The following is a 16,800-nucleotide window of genomic DNA, read 5'->3' as shown; positions in this document are numbered from 1 at the left end:
TTTTTTTAAGGGCTATAATTATTATTATTGATGTTAATTTTCGTTTGGCGAGTTGACAGCAAACACATATCGCACGTCCGTCCCCTAACTCATTCGCTAAGAGATGAATATTGAAGAGAAAATTCGATCCATAGCACAAGAAGAAGAAAAACGGTAATAAAAAATAGCACAAGAATTGTTCGCTTTCGATCAGAAGGACAGGCCACCGGTTTTTCTTCGCCCCATAGCACTTTCGTCGTAGTCATCGTTCCAAGAAACAGTTTAGCTGTTAGTCAAGAGTTAGAAAGACCATATTGTCCTGATTCATATGAGCCATCCAGAGTTCCTTGACCGCGTTGTTTCGTCCCTCGATTGGCGCGGCTCAGCTTTCGCCAAGAACTTGAGGATAAAGCAGCTGTTGAGGAGCAGCATCTCTGCAAAGTCATTGCCGTCGCCGTCGCCGTCGAAGATGGTCGCGCTCTCACTGTAGCAGCATCGAGCGCACTGCTCGATAGCCCAAACCACGTCCACGAAGTCGGAGAGCGGGACGGTTGGTGCTCGCTAGAGGAAACGGCGGAGGAAGCGCCACTTGTGTTGCTTTGTGGCACGGAGCTCATCCCGGCCGCGGTGGTAGGGCCCGATGGAAACCAGCTAGGGCTCCTACAGCTGCTGCAGTCATCGCCACGGGAGCCGGCAGGGACAGGGAATGGTGAAGATGTGCGGTTCGGTTTGGCAGTGCGGTTGGGGATGGGGACAGCGGTGGCGCGCCTGGGGACGGGGATCGTCGCTGCGTCACTGATTGGCGACGGTGCCGACGCCGTCGTCGTGGGCACTAACCCGAGAGGACGAGATGACACAGGATGGGAGATTACAGCGAGGAAGACGAAGGGCAAATGGGTCCAACAAAATTTTTATATACTTCAACCTAACGCTGTTAGCTCCAAACCTGACGGAAGTGCTATGGGGCGAAGAAAAAACGGTGGCCTGTGCTTTTGATCGAAAGCGAAAAATTCTTGTGCTATTTTTTGGTACCGCTTTTTTTCCTATGCTATGAATCAAATTTTCTCAATATTGAAAGTCCACTTATATAGAGTACGTAATATTTATAGGCACCAGGATTTGAACTTGGTGAAAGAAGTTATGCACCCCACGACTCCACCATCGTATCAATGCTTTCCCCTTATTGTTGTTATTTTTGAAGGGTAATTATATGTAATTATTGCGAGATAGTAAATTCCCCGTGCCCTATCATTTTGGATACCTTAGAGTTTAGAATTTCGAATGTTAAAGTATTTGACACGTAACATGCTCCCTCTATAATTGACAGCATTGATCACTTGCTCTGTGAATTTTCTTTTCTTTTTTTCTGACACTGATTAACTCGGCGATAATCTCAAGTACTAGTACATTGCAGAATACCAACAACAACCTTTTCTTTTTAAAAAAATCATGTACATGGTTAATAGGGTGAATACAGCATTGTATTCGATGACTGCCGAAATTTCATCGGTCATCACTGCTGGAAGATTGATTGAATTGCAGTTGCAGAGCTTCAGGCTTCAGATCAAATGCACCATCTTTTTCTGGCACAAACTCAATTGCTGCCACAGCTTCTTCAGAAAAGTAGCAAAATGTTCAGAATTCAGAACCCTTTTTGGTTAGACTGGACTCCTAACGAATCCCATTTTGCTGGCCTGCTGGGACCTCACATTGGCAACAAGCTGAACATGGACCATTCAGATTTTGAAGCTAGCAACCGTCAACACTCATCTTGGCAGCTGCAGTTCGCTGCAGTTGAGCCTGCAAGTTGTATTGCTTCTGCAGATCTCGGAGCTGATCTAGCAGTTCTTGGAACGAAGGGCGACGCTGCGGGTCACTGCTCGCAGAAAGGATAGGTTTGTTGAATACTAGGATCAGTTTGTTTTACATTGAGAACAGTTGTTTCTTCGGAATTTGCAAAGAAGTAGTATGTTGAAATGTCGAAAAAATATATATAGTATGTGCACCTGTCCCAGCAACTCTCGATCATCGACGCCCACTGAGGATCAACATCGCTTGGAATGTCCAACCTGTGGTCCATGAACCCCACTGCTCCAACAACCTGCAACATTTGGGATCACACTGTTAGGAATCTTTCATGTTCTAGTAATGCTTTACCAACAGTTCAATTAGACACATTGCTAATACTTATGTATAAATTGCAGAGATGGTATTTATGGACTTCTCCTATCCTATCCTGACAATGAGGACCATTTTGACAAGATAATATGGTCTTTTTTTTTTAGCAACAGCAAACTGACAAGCATAGTCTGAAACAGGAAAACTATGTGCAGATAAATTTAGACAATGACCAGTGCACCCAAACACATGATGAAAGATATATGTTGTTGCAACTTGCAAACGGCTGTTAAGTCCTAATATCACCACCAGTACACAATTATATTATTGAGGTTTGCTTTTTTTATATGCTATAAGTAAATTATGCTATCGAATTCACAACTGCATAGTTTTTCAACGAATAATATGATAAAAAAACTCTGATGAATAAACTAACCAACAGACAAATACATTGCCAAAATGTACCTGCATTGTATTGAGATTATCCCATGGTATCTTCTGAGTAGCAATTTCCCATAGGATAACTCCGTAGCTGTACACATCAGACCTATGCTTTATGAAAAGGAAAACAAAATTGAGCAAACCACCTATGGATAGTCAGAGAAATTATGTTGAGCAATTCTGAACGGTGAACTTACTTTTCATTTGAAGGTTCATTACGTAATACCTCTGGAGCCATCCATTGTGGCTGAATATCAAAACAAAAATAAGATATTTTGCAATAAACAGAAAACATTAGCACAAATTTAAAATTTATCTAAGTCTTGTCAGTCCGGAGAATCCATGTGAAATTAAGTAGAGCTTGCTTGCACTTACTGTTCCTTTTCCAGTTTTTGTTGTCAGAAATGTTTCGAGTTTGAGACGTGAAAGACCAAAGTCCGCAACCTGATAAAATTAAAAACAATGAGAAGATAATTAATACATAAAAGATATGAAGAAAGAACTAACTTTCGGATTTACCTTAACAGTCCAGTTCTTATCGACCAAAAGGTTTGATGATTTTAAATCACGATGGACAATAGGTGGGCTGGAATTGTGGAGATAATTCATGCCTCTTGCCTGCAGAAATATATAAGTTATGTTCTGAAACACAACATGGTAATCGAAGTTTCTACTCAGGCAAAATATGTAATTATTGAACAAAATTTGGAGTCACAATATATTATTCCTGTAGTTCCAAAGCCTCAACAAGAATAAGAATGATACAAAAGTTGGTTGGAACAACAATAATTCACATCATAATCATATGAGTTCAATTATTGATTGGATTTAAGTGATAGAATCCTCAGTTAAATCATAGTAATGGAATGTATAATATAGAACAAGCAGCCTTTTTTGCGGGGAAATAGAAGAAGCAACTTTGTTAGATGGAACATATATGATATCACTTTTTTTGCATTTCATCATTTCACATGCTGAATCTTAAAGACATGGTTTAGTCACACACAATTCAGCTTTTTTTTCTACACATTTGTGAAAATAATTCCATAACAGTAAAAAACTTCTCTTGATTTCTTCAGGTGAAGAATGTTCATCCAGTTTTTGTTACAATCTGCTCATGCCACAGATGTTCCGCAGAACATAATGTACTGGCCATTTTTAGAACGAGCTTTTAAGAGAAAATGCACTCACAATGTCTATAGCCATGTGAACTCGCCGTCTTGGATCCAGCTTGCCAGCATTCTTTTGAAGTAAGCGAAACAAACTCCCTCTGCATTATGTGGTACAGTTTTTGGTGTAAAGTAAAGGTAGGCAAAAAAAAGAAAGAAGAAAGAAAGCTTTGGCCTCTTATGAGCATAGAAACAATTACATAAGAATAACACAAGTAAATCCGCAGTAATACTTCAAGTTCCATAAAGAAAAGGTTCACTTACAACACAACTAATGTTAATAATACATTATACATCACTATGTCTGTAACCATCAAGACTTCAGGTTCATCATTTTATGGCCCCACTCCAATCATCTCACAGGTACATAATCTATGGATTGGAAATTTTACAGAGCTTTTCAAAATATATGTATACAGGAAAGTTCAGTCTTAGATGTTAACTTCTTAAACAGGAAAGTGTCCTTCAAATCACCCTGGCTTGCGAAGAGTGGAAACAAATGTTGGGTACTACTTAGATTTCATACTGTGACATAGATCATCGACAATCCTCAATAAATATTTAAATTTTGCTGTTATCTGTATCATCATAATTAAGCCATATACCTTTTTCAAAATACACACCCTCTCTTACAACAATAAAGAAGAAATTCACAACCAGAGGGAAATATGTACACAATTTTTTACAGTGTCTTGATTCTTTCAGTCGAAGGAGATATGAAGCATACCGTGGCAGAAACTCCGTAACAATGCAAAGTCGTTGGAGAGACGCAATTGCACCCATGAAGAGTATCACATTGGGGTGGCGTAGTTTCTTCATCAATGCTACCTAGACAAATGAAAGATGGAAATATGGGCTATGTATATAATTACAGATTATAAATCATAATAATAGGATAAACAAAGCTAAGAGCATATTATTGATCTCTATGGCATTACGGCCTAAAACAATTCACAAGATAAAAAAAATATTCTGTCTCTCAGCAGCTCACCCTTATTTTTCATGTTTGTCTATATGACCGTGTCAATACATAGAAAAAAAGAAAGACATAACTACTATGAGCCCTGTGAACTCTAGTGTGTGCAATCTGAACAAGAAATTGCAGTCCTAATTATTTGACTCAATAGGACAGTAAATATCTACCTCTTGCCTGAAGGTGAGTATCATGTCTTCTGAGTATTCATATTTGGAGAATACTTTAACTGCCACATCCTACAAGGACATGATAAATATTCAGGATTTATTGTTAACTGTTACTTCAATAATCACATAATGGGGCATACATACCGAACCATACCACAGAGCATGATACACTGTTCCACAAGAACCTGTTTGGTCAAACATGGAAAGAAGTATATCTATTAGAAAAACAGAACAGCGCCCGTATGCATATAGCAGGCAATTCAGGCAATTAATAGATTATTTCTCCCTCATTTTTTTTTCTAATTATGCACATGAACATTCGTAAGTAAACAAAAGGAAGTTCCATTAACTTTCAGATATAACCATATGGAGGCTATATACATTTGCTCTTTGGAGAACAAATGTATATGATGTCTTTCCTTGCAATACCTAGCGGGGTATGTAAGAAACTTGACTACTTTCGATCTAGGTTCTATTGGCAAGGGGATGGACATAAGAAAAAATATCGGCTTGCTAAGTGGGACATTATTTGTCGTCCCAAAGATTAAGGTGGGCTTGGAATTCACGATCTAGAGGTTATTACTTTAGTCACCCGGTGGCTTCGCACCTGAGCTATCCTCCACAAACCGGGTCTTCAGGATACTATTGTGGTGGTATCGCGACGTTTGGACCAGGTGGCACAGGAGTTTTTTTTACCCAGGAGCATGGTTGGCGATCTAGTCTACGGATTGATAGCCACTAATATTTCTGTTTTGTGAGAGGGGTCTTCATAGGTCTTTCTTTGTGTGTGGTTGTGTGCATTTTATGCAGAGGCCGGGAGTGGGCTCAGTTGAAACGTATCATCTTGGTGTATTTGACTGAGTTTTAATAAAGCTTCCATTATCGAAAAAAAACCATATGGAGGCAAAGTGCCATCCCTGTAGCCTGTCTTGATATGCAAGACTAGTCATGGTACCATGACCATTGAGAGATCATGAAACCAACTAAAGTGATTATGCTTGAGTACAAATGTGTTGAAGTAAATGTGTTTCTACATGTGTACACAGAAAATTTACCAAGTGAGAAATAACTACCTTGACCAACTTGTTCTCCAATTGCCAGGTCTTCCCACAGAATTTCAAAATCAAGGCAGTCTGCTTCACGATCTGCTCTCTCGATAGCACTGCTATTAGTGCTTCCAGTACTGCTCATACTACTTGTGCTGGCATTGAAAGACCACCAGGAACCTGAAACCTCATATTTGACTTCCTGGACAAATTCAGTATCTTGGCAGTCTGGTAGTATGATTGGCTCTGGAACTTCCTTATGGCTCTGTCCATTCTCTTGAATTTCATGGAACTGTGGCAAGTTCGTTCGATTCTTCCCAGCATCATCATTTCCATGACCTCTCCAAGGCCATGGAATTCCCCTGTTGGCCCACAGTGCCTCTGCTGTTGAGCTAAGAATTTTGTGAAGCCCCAGTTTTCCTTCTCCTGAGTCATCACTGTTTGTTTTGCTTGACTTCCCAGAGTAATTGTCTTCGCTAACAAAGGCACCATGAAGAACATCCCCACTTGGGGTGCTTCCTTCACTAGATGTCTGCTCTTCTCTGGCATCATGTTCAGAATAATGGCTCTCACAGGCACCACCGAACTGATCATCGCAATTCTGACCCGTCTTGACCCGAGAGCGAACTCTATTTGTAACCCTGGTAGCCTGTGTTTGTTACTCTAAAAATCAAAGTATACACTACAAAATAAATCATGAAGAAATACCAGAAGAGACTTTCTATTATAGTCAATTCTTTTGTTTGCTCAGAGGTATGACTTACCAAATTTGTTATCCTGGAGGTGATAGCAGATTGAAGAGGTTGCTGGGAGTCACAAGAAACTTTGTTTAGCAAACCACTTTTGGACCCATTGAGTTGAACGCGCGGCTTTGCTGAACTCGGATACACTTTCCCTGAGGTTGAATGGCCAAGTATCTCCTCCAATGTCCGCGTATCAGTTGAGAGACAGATGAGGCCTACCAAGCTACCATCATCATCATACAAAGGCGTGTTACTGGCGACGATGTTGAAACGCTCCCCTGACTTGTGTTTAACTGGAAATTTCCCTCTCCAACACTTCCCCATGAATATATTCTGTATGATGTCGTTTGCTGCACCGTAGTCACTAGGATGAACAATTAATTCAAGGGCATCCTGACCAACTGCTTCAGGAACAGAATAGCCGTACAGATGCTCCGCGTACCGGTTCCTGGGTTGAAGTAAAAATAGAAATATCTGGTAAGGAATGTTGTACTTGTTGCATCAAACTGTGGTAAAATGAAATTTAGAGCAAACATGCCTGCTGAGGCAGGTTAATGATAAGATTGTGCATGAGATCTGATATAGTTACATGCATTGAACAATGCTACGTATTTAGTTACCTTAAAAGTATTCCAGATGTATATTCATATAAGGAAATAGGAAACTACAACCATTATTCTTGCAACATGTCTCTTCAGGTCCTGCACCATACATTCTAATAGTTTTTCCAGAAAACAAGTGCAATTCTCTGTACAGTAATACAAGAAGGAATAGATACTTGGAGTTGCTTGCACTCATAGCTATTCACAGTAGGCACTTGATCAACTATTCCACTATTAATTTACTTCCATACTCATTATCTAATTTAATAAAACTCTAGAGGATGTCACTGAAATTAAAGACCTGGCATCTACAGAAAAGTATTTCTCCATTCTGAATTTAGCAACAGAGTTCATCCCACTAAACCTCCATTTTTCTCTATACACCGTCATAATGCAGGTACCATCACATTAGCCAGGAATACCGCACTAATACACCATTCCCAGCAGCAAGATTGCATGAATTACAGCTCAGCCGTCAAACTAATTTCAGTAAATTTCGCTTCAACCCTCTGCATCAAACTAGTCTAGCATTTCGTCAAGCACCTGATGAGCAAGAAAACAAGCAACAAAGACTCACCAATACATGAGCTTGCCGTCGAGGGAGATGACGTGCACGGCCTGCCCCAGCGAGTGCAGGATCCTGACGTAGTGCCGGTCGGTGAGTCCGGCGCGGCCCACGCGCTGCAGGAGCCGCGACGACGGCGCCGCCTGCGGGAGCGCGGCGCGCCTCTGCTGCGCGGGCAGCGTCGGCGGCCGCCGCGCGCCGCCGCGCTCCGGCACGATCCTGGATATCTCCCGCTTGAGCTCGGCCTGGCCCTCCTCCAGCTCCCGTATCTTCTTCACCAGCTCCGCCGCCTCCATCGCCGCCTCTACTCTTCGATCACATCACCAGCTTGATCGCAAGGAGACGCCTTTCTCTCAAAAAATGGCGCCTTTTTTTACCAATCTCTTGGATATTTCTTCCTATGATCCAGGAGCACAGAAAGTTTGGCGCCTTTTTTTTTTTCTTTTGCCTGCCTCCAAGCTAATCTGAAGAACAAAACTTTGCACAACTTGCCTTTTCTTGCCTTGTCTACTGAAAAAATGGATGAATTTCAGACAAATGAGAGAAAAGAAGCAGCAAGCTTTGGTTTCAAGTTGGAATCCTTTCAGGTTGGAGAGTTCCTTAGAGATAGGAGCAAATAATCAAAACAATATATGGAATCTGTCACAATCTGTCTTGCCTTTGGCTTTGGCTTTTGGCTTTGGGCTTTTTTTTCCTTTTGTTCCCACAATTTCACTTGCAAATATGAATTTCTTTATGAGTTGGATTTTTGGTGCAGGGATGATCTCAACAGGGATAGCTTCTTGCCCTCTCACCATCTGTCTATCAATCTGCCCCAATTGTTGCAGTCACCATCACCAACTTGGGAAAGCCGTTGATCTATTGATACACACCCTGACTAAACTGTCCTTGCCTGATTAAGTGGCCTCTGAATATTTGGCATTAGAATATTGGGGTTCAGAAGAATTTAACTACTCCTAGAGATGATCTTTTGGAGATTATTGCTGCTCTTGGTAGTATATACTCCTATTTAGAAAAGTGCTCCTTTTTGGCTGGATGTGATGTTGATTGGCATCAGCTGTGGCTGCCCTTTTTCTTCATGTGCTTGTGTTGGTGGGAACTTGGTGAGTTCTGACCGGTTTTTTAGGCCACATCTGTGTTGAATGCTGACTGCACCTTTGCACCACACTACACTTATCTGAATTTTCTCCTCGTATCTGGTATATCCATTATCCACTATATTGGTTTTAAATTATATATGTACTCGCTCGGTGTGATATTACTAACTCCATACCTCGTATCTGGTATATCCATTATCCACTATATTGGTTTTAAGTTATATATGTACTCGCTCGGTGTGATATTACTAACTCCATATACAAAATTAATGATAAATCATTTTCATGTTTGTTGGTTTATTAGCTGTAGCCAAAATGAAATGTTTGGAAAGTTGATTTTGGGGCTTTTTTTTAGAATTGTATATTTTTCAACGTTAGCTTTTAAAACATAAATTATACACATATAAAATTTTTAATGTTTCATTTATATTTTTATGGTTTATTAGTTGTAGCTCAATCATTCAGACACTTTCTCGCAAATACGAGGAGAGTTGTATATTCAGATTTCATAAAAATCATTGATAAACGAAAAAGAAACAATAAAAATTAGACAAACTTTGTAAAAAAAGAGTATTAAAATTCAATATGAGTTTTGTGAACTTAAAAATTATAAACGGCTTATGATTTTCGATCCGGCCTGAAAAGTCCGAAACTGTTTTTTATGGATGTTTGTAATACACCTGACCCTCTGTCTAGGAATAGGATCTGTGGCTGTGGCACTGTGTTTTTTTGTCTGCATTGCAGATTTGCAGTGCAAGTTGCCTCCTCCTTGGAACCCAAAACTTTGTTTCTCCTCTCCTCTCGACACCTCACCAAGGTACAATAGCGGGCTATAAACCAGCTGTAAACATATTTTAAATAGATAAATAATAAGAGAGAAGAGCAGCAGGCTATAGATTTATTGCCAGATATAGCACGAACTCCAAGACACACCATGTGTATGATAAGTGAGACCAGATATTAATAGTGTAGTATGTAACTATGGTATAAATAAGCTATTAGGTTGGCTATAAAATGAATTGGAGCTATTAGTTGGCTATGCTATTAAACTTGCTCTTATGAACAGTACATTGCGCTGCCTGTCGGCAGCAGCTTCTCGATGGATCTCGTGTGTCTATCTGTCTGTCTGTCCAAACGCACGCAAATCCGGGCGCAGTTGCTGTGACTCTCGTTTTGTTTTCACATAACCAACCGATCGATTTGTTCGCCTGCGGTCTGCCACTTTGTTGTCTTCTGTATGTGTGAGTGAAAAAGCACAGAAATGTTTAAAACTATATATATTCTCTTTTGTCTTAAAATAGATCTTCTTTTAGTGTTGGCATTTGTCTAAAATATCCAAGTAATTCTTTTAACTATTCTTTTATCTTAACTAATCGTAATTATTTCTCATTTAGATTCTTTTCCTACTTCTTCATATGAACCAATCACAAGTACCTCTAATTTAATTTGACCGATTTATCTTAATTTTCATGCAAAATACTAGAATTGTTTGTATTTTAGGATGGATGATGCAAAATACTAGAATTTGACCTATATGAAGTATTCAGAATGGCTATATCTCTACTATATCATTCGTGTATGAGCCGGTTGTTAAGTTCGTTTGCTTTTGGAAATACATATTCGTATTTGAATCGGTGTTTAGATTGTTCATTTTTGGTAATACAGAAGGAATCATATAAGAATCTGATTAAAAAAACTCACATACTAACTTGAGACGATCGGACTCCTAACTATAGCTTATGATTTTCTAAAAAAATATATATCCAAGCGAACTCTCACAGTGAATTTCATCTTAACTAAAACCATATGACAATAATAAGATTAAAATAGATTTCACCCGTTGCAACGCACGGGCATTTTTTCTAGTAAATTTTAAATTTAATACTAGATTTATTATAATGAAATATATTGTTATAAATCAACTTTATATTTTTTTAATTGAGTGAGCGAATTCACATAAAAGCATTGGTCAAATTTGCATGTTGAAAACAACATGATGCGTCTAATCAAAATAGACATTGTCAAAGGCTCAATGGAAATAAAAATTGTTGACCATATTTTAAGTATAATCAAAATATTCATATTTCTGATATTGTTACATTTTCCCGGTGCTTTTTTTAAAAAGTCCGTGCGTTTCTCTGAAATATGGCCATACAGCATGCAATTAACTTGGTCTCTCAGAAGTCATAGTTTGGTGCTCGTACGTTTTGTGTTTTCAAACCTCTTGTTTGTAGCATTATTGACCCAACCTTAACTATTTTCATATGGAATATGAAACAGTAGTCGATCGAAAAGTCTTATTCTTCTCAACTTGCAAGGTCGAAATCTTCTGTTATTTGTACCTCAGAGCTAGCATAAGTCATGTCAGTTATGGATATGAATCCCATATTTCTTTCTCTCTGCATATATAATAAGTACGTCAGAATATATATAAGTCACTTTAGTTATAGATAATATATAATGAGTTCTGTATATTCCTCCTCCTCCATGGTCCACAAAAAAAGAATTATATTCCTCCTCCATGGTCCAAAAAAAAAAGAATTATATTCCTCCTCCTTTTTCTAAAGAAATTTATGCTCTTTGAGCAGAAAAAGGTCACTTTCAGTCAACAGGAGATACTTTAGTCAGCCACACGTGAGTTCTAAAAGAAAGCATAAATATTTAGGAGTATATCCTCTGAAGCAGAAAAGGAAGAATTATAAAACTACTAGCAAAACTAATTATGAGAAAACTAGCTAGCTAGGAAGCATATGAAGCAGACACTATCAGCACAAATTGAAATTTAATTACCTATTAAAAACCATTTATAGCTAGTATTTATATTTACTCCATTTACAGTGGACTTTAGGCGTCTTTTTGACCCACAAGTTTATCATCCATCATTATAATTATAATTTTAAAGGAAATACTAATAATAATTAGCCACACAAACAAAAGTTCAACTGTTGTGAAGAAAGTGAGGGCGACGTAATAAACGCCCTGGAAAACGAACACATCACACATCTGCTGACCACCAGTTTAATAATATAGTTTTGGCCTCTCATGTCGACATCAGGCTGCAACTTGCCAATAATTTCGTCGGACTAAAATTAAGTTGAGAGTCGACAATGACCGATGATCTGTCGCGTAAACGCAATTAACTAACACAAAGCCAAAGTACACGCTATGTGTACTTATCTCATATTCTTATCTACCTTATAAAGGTACTAAGTGTTTATAGTTAGCGGCTGGATGAAACTTTATATATCTAGACATGCATCAAATGTCAGCATCTATTTGATCATCTCCCAGAGCCAAAAGTAAGCGTAAGTATGCATATGGTTGTTTCGATGGATAATTAAACCTGACATATATAATTATCCAAATATGATCATCTACGAAAATCAAATGATTGCGTAAGACCTATATTCACAACAAAAAATAAAAACCAAAATATTCAGAGCTAGCATAAGAGAAGAAAGAAATTAAACCATGCTGATAATCGAGTCTCGAAAGAGTTTAGCTTGAGTACTGGGCCACGTACAGCCCACGCGTAGTTGGGCCTTGCCGTTTTGATAAGGAAAAAGTACACCCAAGGTCCCTTAATTTGCTATTGAGTTACAAAATCGTCCTCGAACCGCAAAACCGGATACAACGTATCCCTCAACTTACAAAACCAGTGCAAACTAGGTCCTCGGCGGTTTTTGACTCCGGTTTTGTCCGACGTGGCAGCTGACTCAGCGTGAGACCCACGTGGGTCCCGCATGTCGGCCTCTTCTTCCCCTCCCTTCTCCACCTCTCTTCCTCTCTCCTCTTCTTTTCACTGGCAGCCCAGCCGGCGTGAGGGGAGGAGGTCGGTGGGGGAGGCGGCGGCGACGACGAGTGGGAGCAGGAGGGCCTCCCCCCACGCCGCCGCCACCACCATCGCCGACGGCGCATGCGCCAAATCCCGCCGCCATGGCTCCTCGTCGATCCCCAGTGCTGGTGGCGGAGACGACCGGCGGAGGTGGGTCAGCGCTGACGGGGAGCGGCGCGGCGGAGGCTGCCCAAGGTGACGGCGCGGTGGCAGAGGTGATCATGTGATCAACGGGAACTCGGCGATGGCTGGACTCCAGCCGCGACGTCGGGGCGGCCTCGCCCCAGGTGTGGCGCACGTCCCCGGGCCGGTCGACCTCAACGTCCCTAGACCGTCAGCCGGTGCCCGGTGACTGCCTGGCCACCACACTTGCCAGTCCTGCCGAGTTGCCGCCGCGCCATCCTCCGCGTCCCTGACTCCTCCACGCCGACCACCGCGGACTCCCGCCGGTCTATCCCCTCTGCGTCGGCCTCGGCATCCACCTTCGCTCACGTTGCTCCAGGGAGAGGTCCGCCACTATCTCCATCGCCGCTCGGGGGAATCTGTCTCGCTGCCATAGCCGGCGGGCTCGTGGCGCCGCTGTCGCTTAAGCTCACCACGCTGCCGGATGCCGGATCTCCTCTGCCATCTACTTCCTCCGCCGTCAACTAGGTCGTGGTCCCCTGGCTATTCCCTGTCGTCGCCCGTCGACTCTCTCTCTCGGGTGCTTGAGTGCTTCTCTATGCAGAATGAGTGAGAGGCCGAGGCCTGAGGGGTATGTGGACTTGGTCTATGGAGGCTATCCAACAAAGGGAGGGGAAGAAGAGGCTGACATGTAGGACCCACGTGGGTCCCACGCTGAGTCAGTTGCCACGTCGGATAAAACCAGAGTCAAAAACCGCCGAGGGACCTAGCAATTTGCATTGGTTTTGTAAGTTGAGAGACGTGTTGTATCCGGTTTTACGGTTCAAGGACTATTTTGTAACTCGATGACAAGTTGAGGGACCTTCGGTGTACTTTTTCCTTTTGATAAGCCTTCCAGCTGGTCCAGTCATCGGTCAGTATATACGTACGCAGTCGGAGTCGATATCATCGTCGATTCGGAGTCCTACACTAACAAACTATCAAATTAAGACTCGGATCCACGATTATCGGATCATAAATTGTAATTAAAACACAAGCTCCAAAGAATATTATAGACACAAATTAACAAGCTACCTCTAGACTACTAGAATTGATTCTCACCGGCGACGACGTACGGTACGGGCACTGCAGCTTAATTAGCAGGTTCCATGACGACGACGGCGACGTCCGCGGCGAGAAACGGCAGCGCCGCCGTCGGTTGCCGCACCACCACCGCCACCGCCACGGCGGCGACCTTCGCGAGTACTTCTTCCCCGGCGCAGGTCGCGCTGCTGCTACTACCACCGGAGTTCCGTTGGTGGTGGCGGATCGCGTGCTCCGTCGCATCGACGACGTCGGCGGCGATCACCTGGGCCGGATCCTCGACGCCGGCGCGGCTGGCCGTCGCCGTCGTGCGTACGTCGTCGCTGGAGCCAGACGGATATAGGGTTATATCGTCGTCGATCGCCCTCCGGCAGCTAATCCATGCTACTCCCTCCGTTTCAAAATGTTTGACACCGTTGACTTTTTAGCATATATTTGACCGTTCGTCTTATTTAAAAAAATTTGTAAAATATGTAAAACTATATGTGTACATGAAAGTATATTTAACAATGAATCAAATGACATGAAAAGAATAAATAATTACTTAAATTTTTTGAATAAGACGAATGGTCAAATACGTACTAAAAAGTCAACGATATCAAATATTTTGAAACAGAAATATTTTGAAACAGAGGGAGTACAAGCTAGCCGTCATGCCCTTAATTTGGGCTATAGCTAGAATATTTGCTTACATTTATGCGCGTTGTTGCATTTGTAAGTGTAGTGTGTTCTTCGTCCCCACCCTCTCGTTGATTGGAGCAGTTGTTTTTTTTTCTTTTACCGAGTTGTAGCCTTTGTTTTTTCGTTTTTTCTTCTCACCCTTTGGCATAGGCTTATATGGCGGATTGTGTTGTGTAAAAAAAAAAAAAACCTTTTCCTTCTAATATATTGACGTGCAATTATTCTGCGCATTCGCGAAAAGCATTGTAACCTTATACTATATCCATGCAACCACAATATAAGATGTAAAACATTTCTATTATCTAAAAAGAAACTTTGAGTCTTTTTATTTATCTTTCTCCGACTCACTCATTGATTGTGTGTAGGGCTGTCAACGAGCCGAGCTCGAGCGAGCTCGTCTGCCTAGGCTTGAGCTCGGCTACCGAGCTTGAATCTTAAGTAAAACAATATATATTTTAAAGATAATCTTTAAAAAAATAATTAATTTCTAGTTCATCATATTAATAGAAGAGGAAAAAAGAATAAAATAAATATATGATGTCAATATAAGACATACAAATAACATATTTGATTTCCTAATTTATTAAATAACAACAAAAATCATATATTACTAAGCTCGTTGGAAGCTCAAGCTCGGCTCGTCTGGAGCTTGAGCCGAGCTCGAGCAGCTCGCGAGCCTCGAGCTTTTTGACAGCCCTAATTGTGTGTCTGTTGGTAGATATATAATGAAGATGTAAATCATTTTCATTTTTTAGAAAAACCACATCAAGTCTATAATACTTATGAATGGGAAAAGGCAAATATTGTCGAAAGAGAGCTTTGTGCAAGACGTACTCATTCAGGTTGACGTTACTCCAAATCCCAATCTCTCTTGTCCCTGTAACCCAAATTAGCTCCAAAAGTGAAAATCTAGTCCAAAATCAATGCAGTCGCGTCGGGCAAGCCCGACTCTGTTTAGGCTGTGTTTAGTTGAGGGGGAAGTTTGGATTTTGGTTGAAATTGAAGATGATGTGACTGAAAAGTTGTGTGTGTATGACAGGTTGATGTGATGGAAAAGGACTGAAGTTTGGATCCAAATTTTGGATCTAAACACAACCTTAGTTTATAGGCATGCAGACACCGACTCCAGTCTAGTTCTGATCCGGCTGCTCCCCATCCCCAACGGGCCCATTGGCCGTGCGTAGTCTCCACCATACTGCACCGGCGTCCCTTCGTTGGCCGACTTCCGAACTTGCCGTAGTACCCTACCACCAGCTCGCTTTATCCTACCACTCCTCCCCTAAGAGTTGGCCTAGGCCTTCTCCGTCCCTCCACCCGCTAGCTAGCCTTCTTGCCATGTTCAGCCAAAGTAGAACTCGAGGCTGAACGACATTGCTTCGGCAACTTGAGCTTCCCTCGTTGACCAGCAACTGCCTCAACCCGACCTAAAAACTCCTCACGAAGGAGGGGAGAAGCTCCAGAAAGGAATAGGGTGCCGACCAGCAATGAGGAAGACGAACCACCGCCACCAGCTCCTTTTCCTCTGCCGCCTCTCTCTTGCGCACTGTCACCAGGCCTTCCTCGTCGAATCCGGCTGCCGCCCGAGGTCTCGAGCTATGCCGGTGCCGGTGCCACCACCACCGTCAGCTCCAACGGAGATGACGTCGATGCCCAGCTGCTAGCCGCCCGACCACCGCGCCACCCTAGCTGCGCCTCCTTGCCATCAGCTGCACGGGTCTCTCGCTGCCTTTGCCCTCGCAGCCTCATCGCCACGCTGACGTCCTTGCTGTCGACCGCTCCGACCAGATCTAGTGCGGCAGCGGCAGATCCACATGCAGCGTAACCGGATCCGTCCACGACGATGTTGGATCCGCCGCGCCCACCCTGCATCGTCTTCGATGCCCTCCTCGCACAGAGGCGTGGCGCCCTGGGGGGATTGGCCTCGCCACCGCCCTCCTAGCTGGCTGCTCAGTTCTCCGGCGATGCGCTCCGATGACGATGAGGGGAGGGAGTGAAAGGGAGGAGGGCGCGGTGGCGGGAGGTAAGGTTCGCCTCCCGTTCATATCTCAACGTATATACGTTCATCGGCCGATCGAGTATATACATACGTAGTCGGAATCGATATCATCGTCGATTCACAGTCCTACACTAACTATCAAAGACTGAGACCCAGGAAATATCGATCGGATCACCTCT

General features: G+C 42.2%; 1 protein-coding gene and 1 pseudogene across 2 annotated transcripts; both read right to left on the bottom strand.

The window, feature by feature from the left end:
- Nucleotides 1–1,286: 1,286 nt before the first annotated feature.
- LOC127753673 (probable serine/threonine-protein kinase SIS8) lies at nt 1,287–8,813 on the bottom strand. 2 transcript variants are annotated; one of them, XM_052279087.1, is made up of 13 exons: nt 7,819–8,813; nt 6,661–7,087; nt 5,924–6,545; nt 4,995–5,035; nt 4,851–4,919; nt 4,435–4,535; nt 3,730–3,808; nt 3,058–3,156; nt 2,914–2,982; nt 2,736–2,785; nt 2,563–2,649; nt 1,986–2,080; nt 1,287–1,855 (listed from the first exon to the last, which is right to left on the bottom strand). In XM_052279087.1, exons 1-12 carry the CDS (start codon nt 8,100–8,102, stop codon nt 2,005–2,007), a joined length of 2,004 nt encoding a protein of 667 aa, XP_052135047.1. In that variant the 5' UTR covers nt 8,103–8,813; the 3' UTR covers nt 1,287–1,855; nt 1,986–2,004. The 2 variants fall into 2 exon arrangements, with proteins under 2 accessions (XP_052135047.1, XP_052135046.1); XM_052279086.1 differs by having other exon boundaries at nt 2,563–2,644.
- Nucleotides 8,814–12,702: 3,889 nt separating this feature from the next.
- Nucleotides 12,703–16,494, bottom strand: LOC127755866 (uncharacterized; annotated as a pseudogene).
- Nucleotides 16,495–16,800: the final 306 nt, after the last annotated feature.

Source organism: Oryza glaberrima, chromosome 11 (genome assembly GCF_000147395.1).
Source record: "Oryza glaberrima chromosome 11, OglaRS2, whole genome shotgun sequence".
In the NCBI taxonomy this organism is placed as follows: Eukaryota; Viridiplantae; Streptophyta; class Magnoliopsida; order Poales; family Poaceae; genus Oryza; species Oryza glaberrima.
Note: the sequence above shows the minus strand (reverse complement) of the source record. Positions and strands in the feature narration are given on the sequence as shown.

Excerpts from the sequence above, each read along its gene's own strand:
- LOC127753673 (XM_052279086.1), bottom strand. The coding sequence starts at position 8,102 with ATGGAGGCGGCGGAGCTGGTGAAGAAGATACGGGAGCTGGAGGAGGGC. Across the intron at positions 4,536-4,850 it reads TACTCACCTTCAGGCAAGAG|GTAGCATTGATGAAGAAACT; the intron begins GTAGATATTTAC and ends TCATTTGTCTAG. Across the intron at positions 2,786-2,913 it reads CAAAAACTGGAAAAGGAACA|CCACAATGGATGGCTCCAGA; the intron begins GTAAGTGCAAGC and ends TTTGATATTCAG.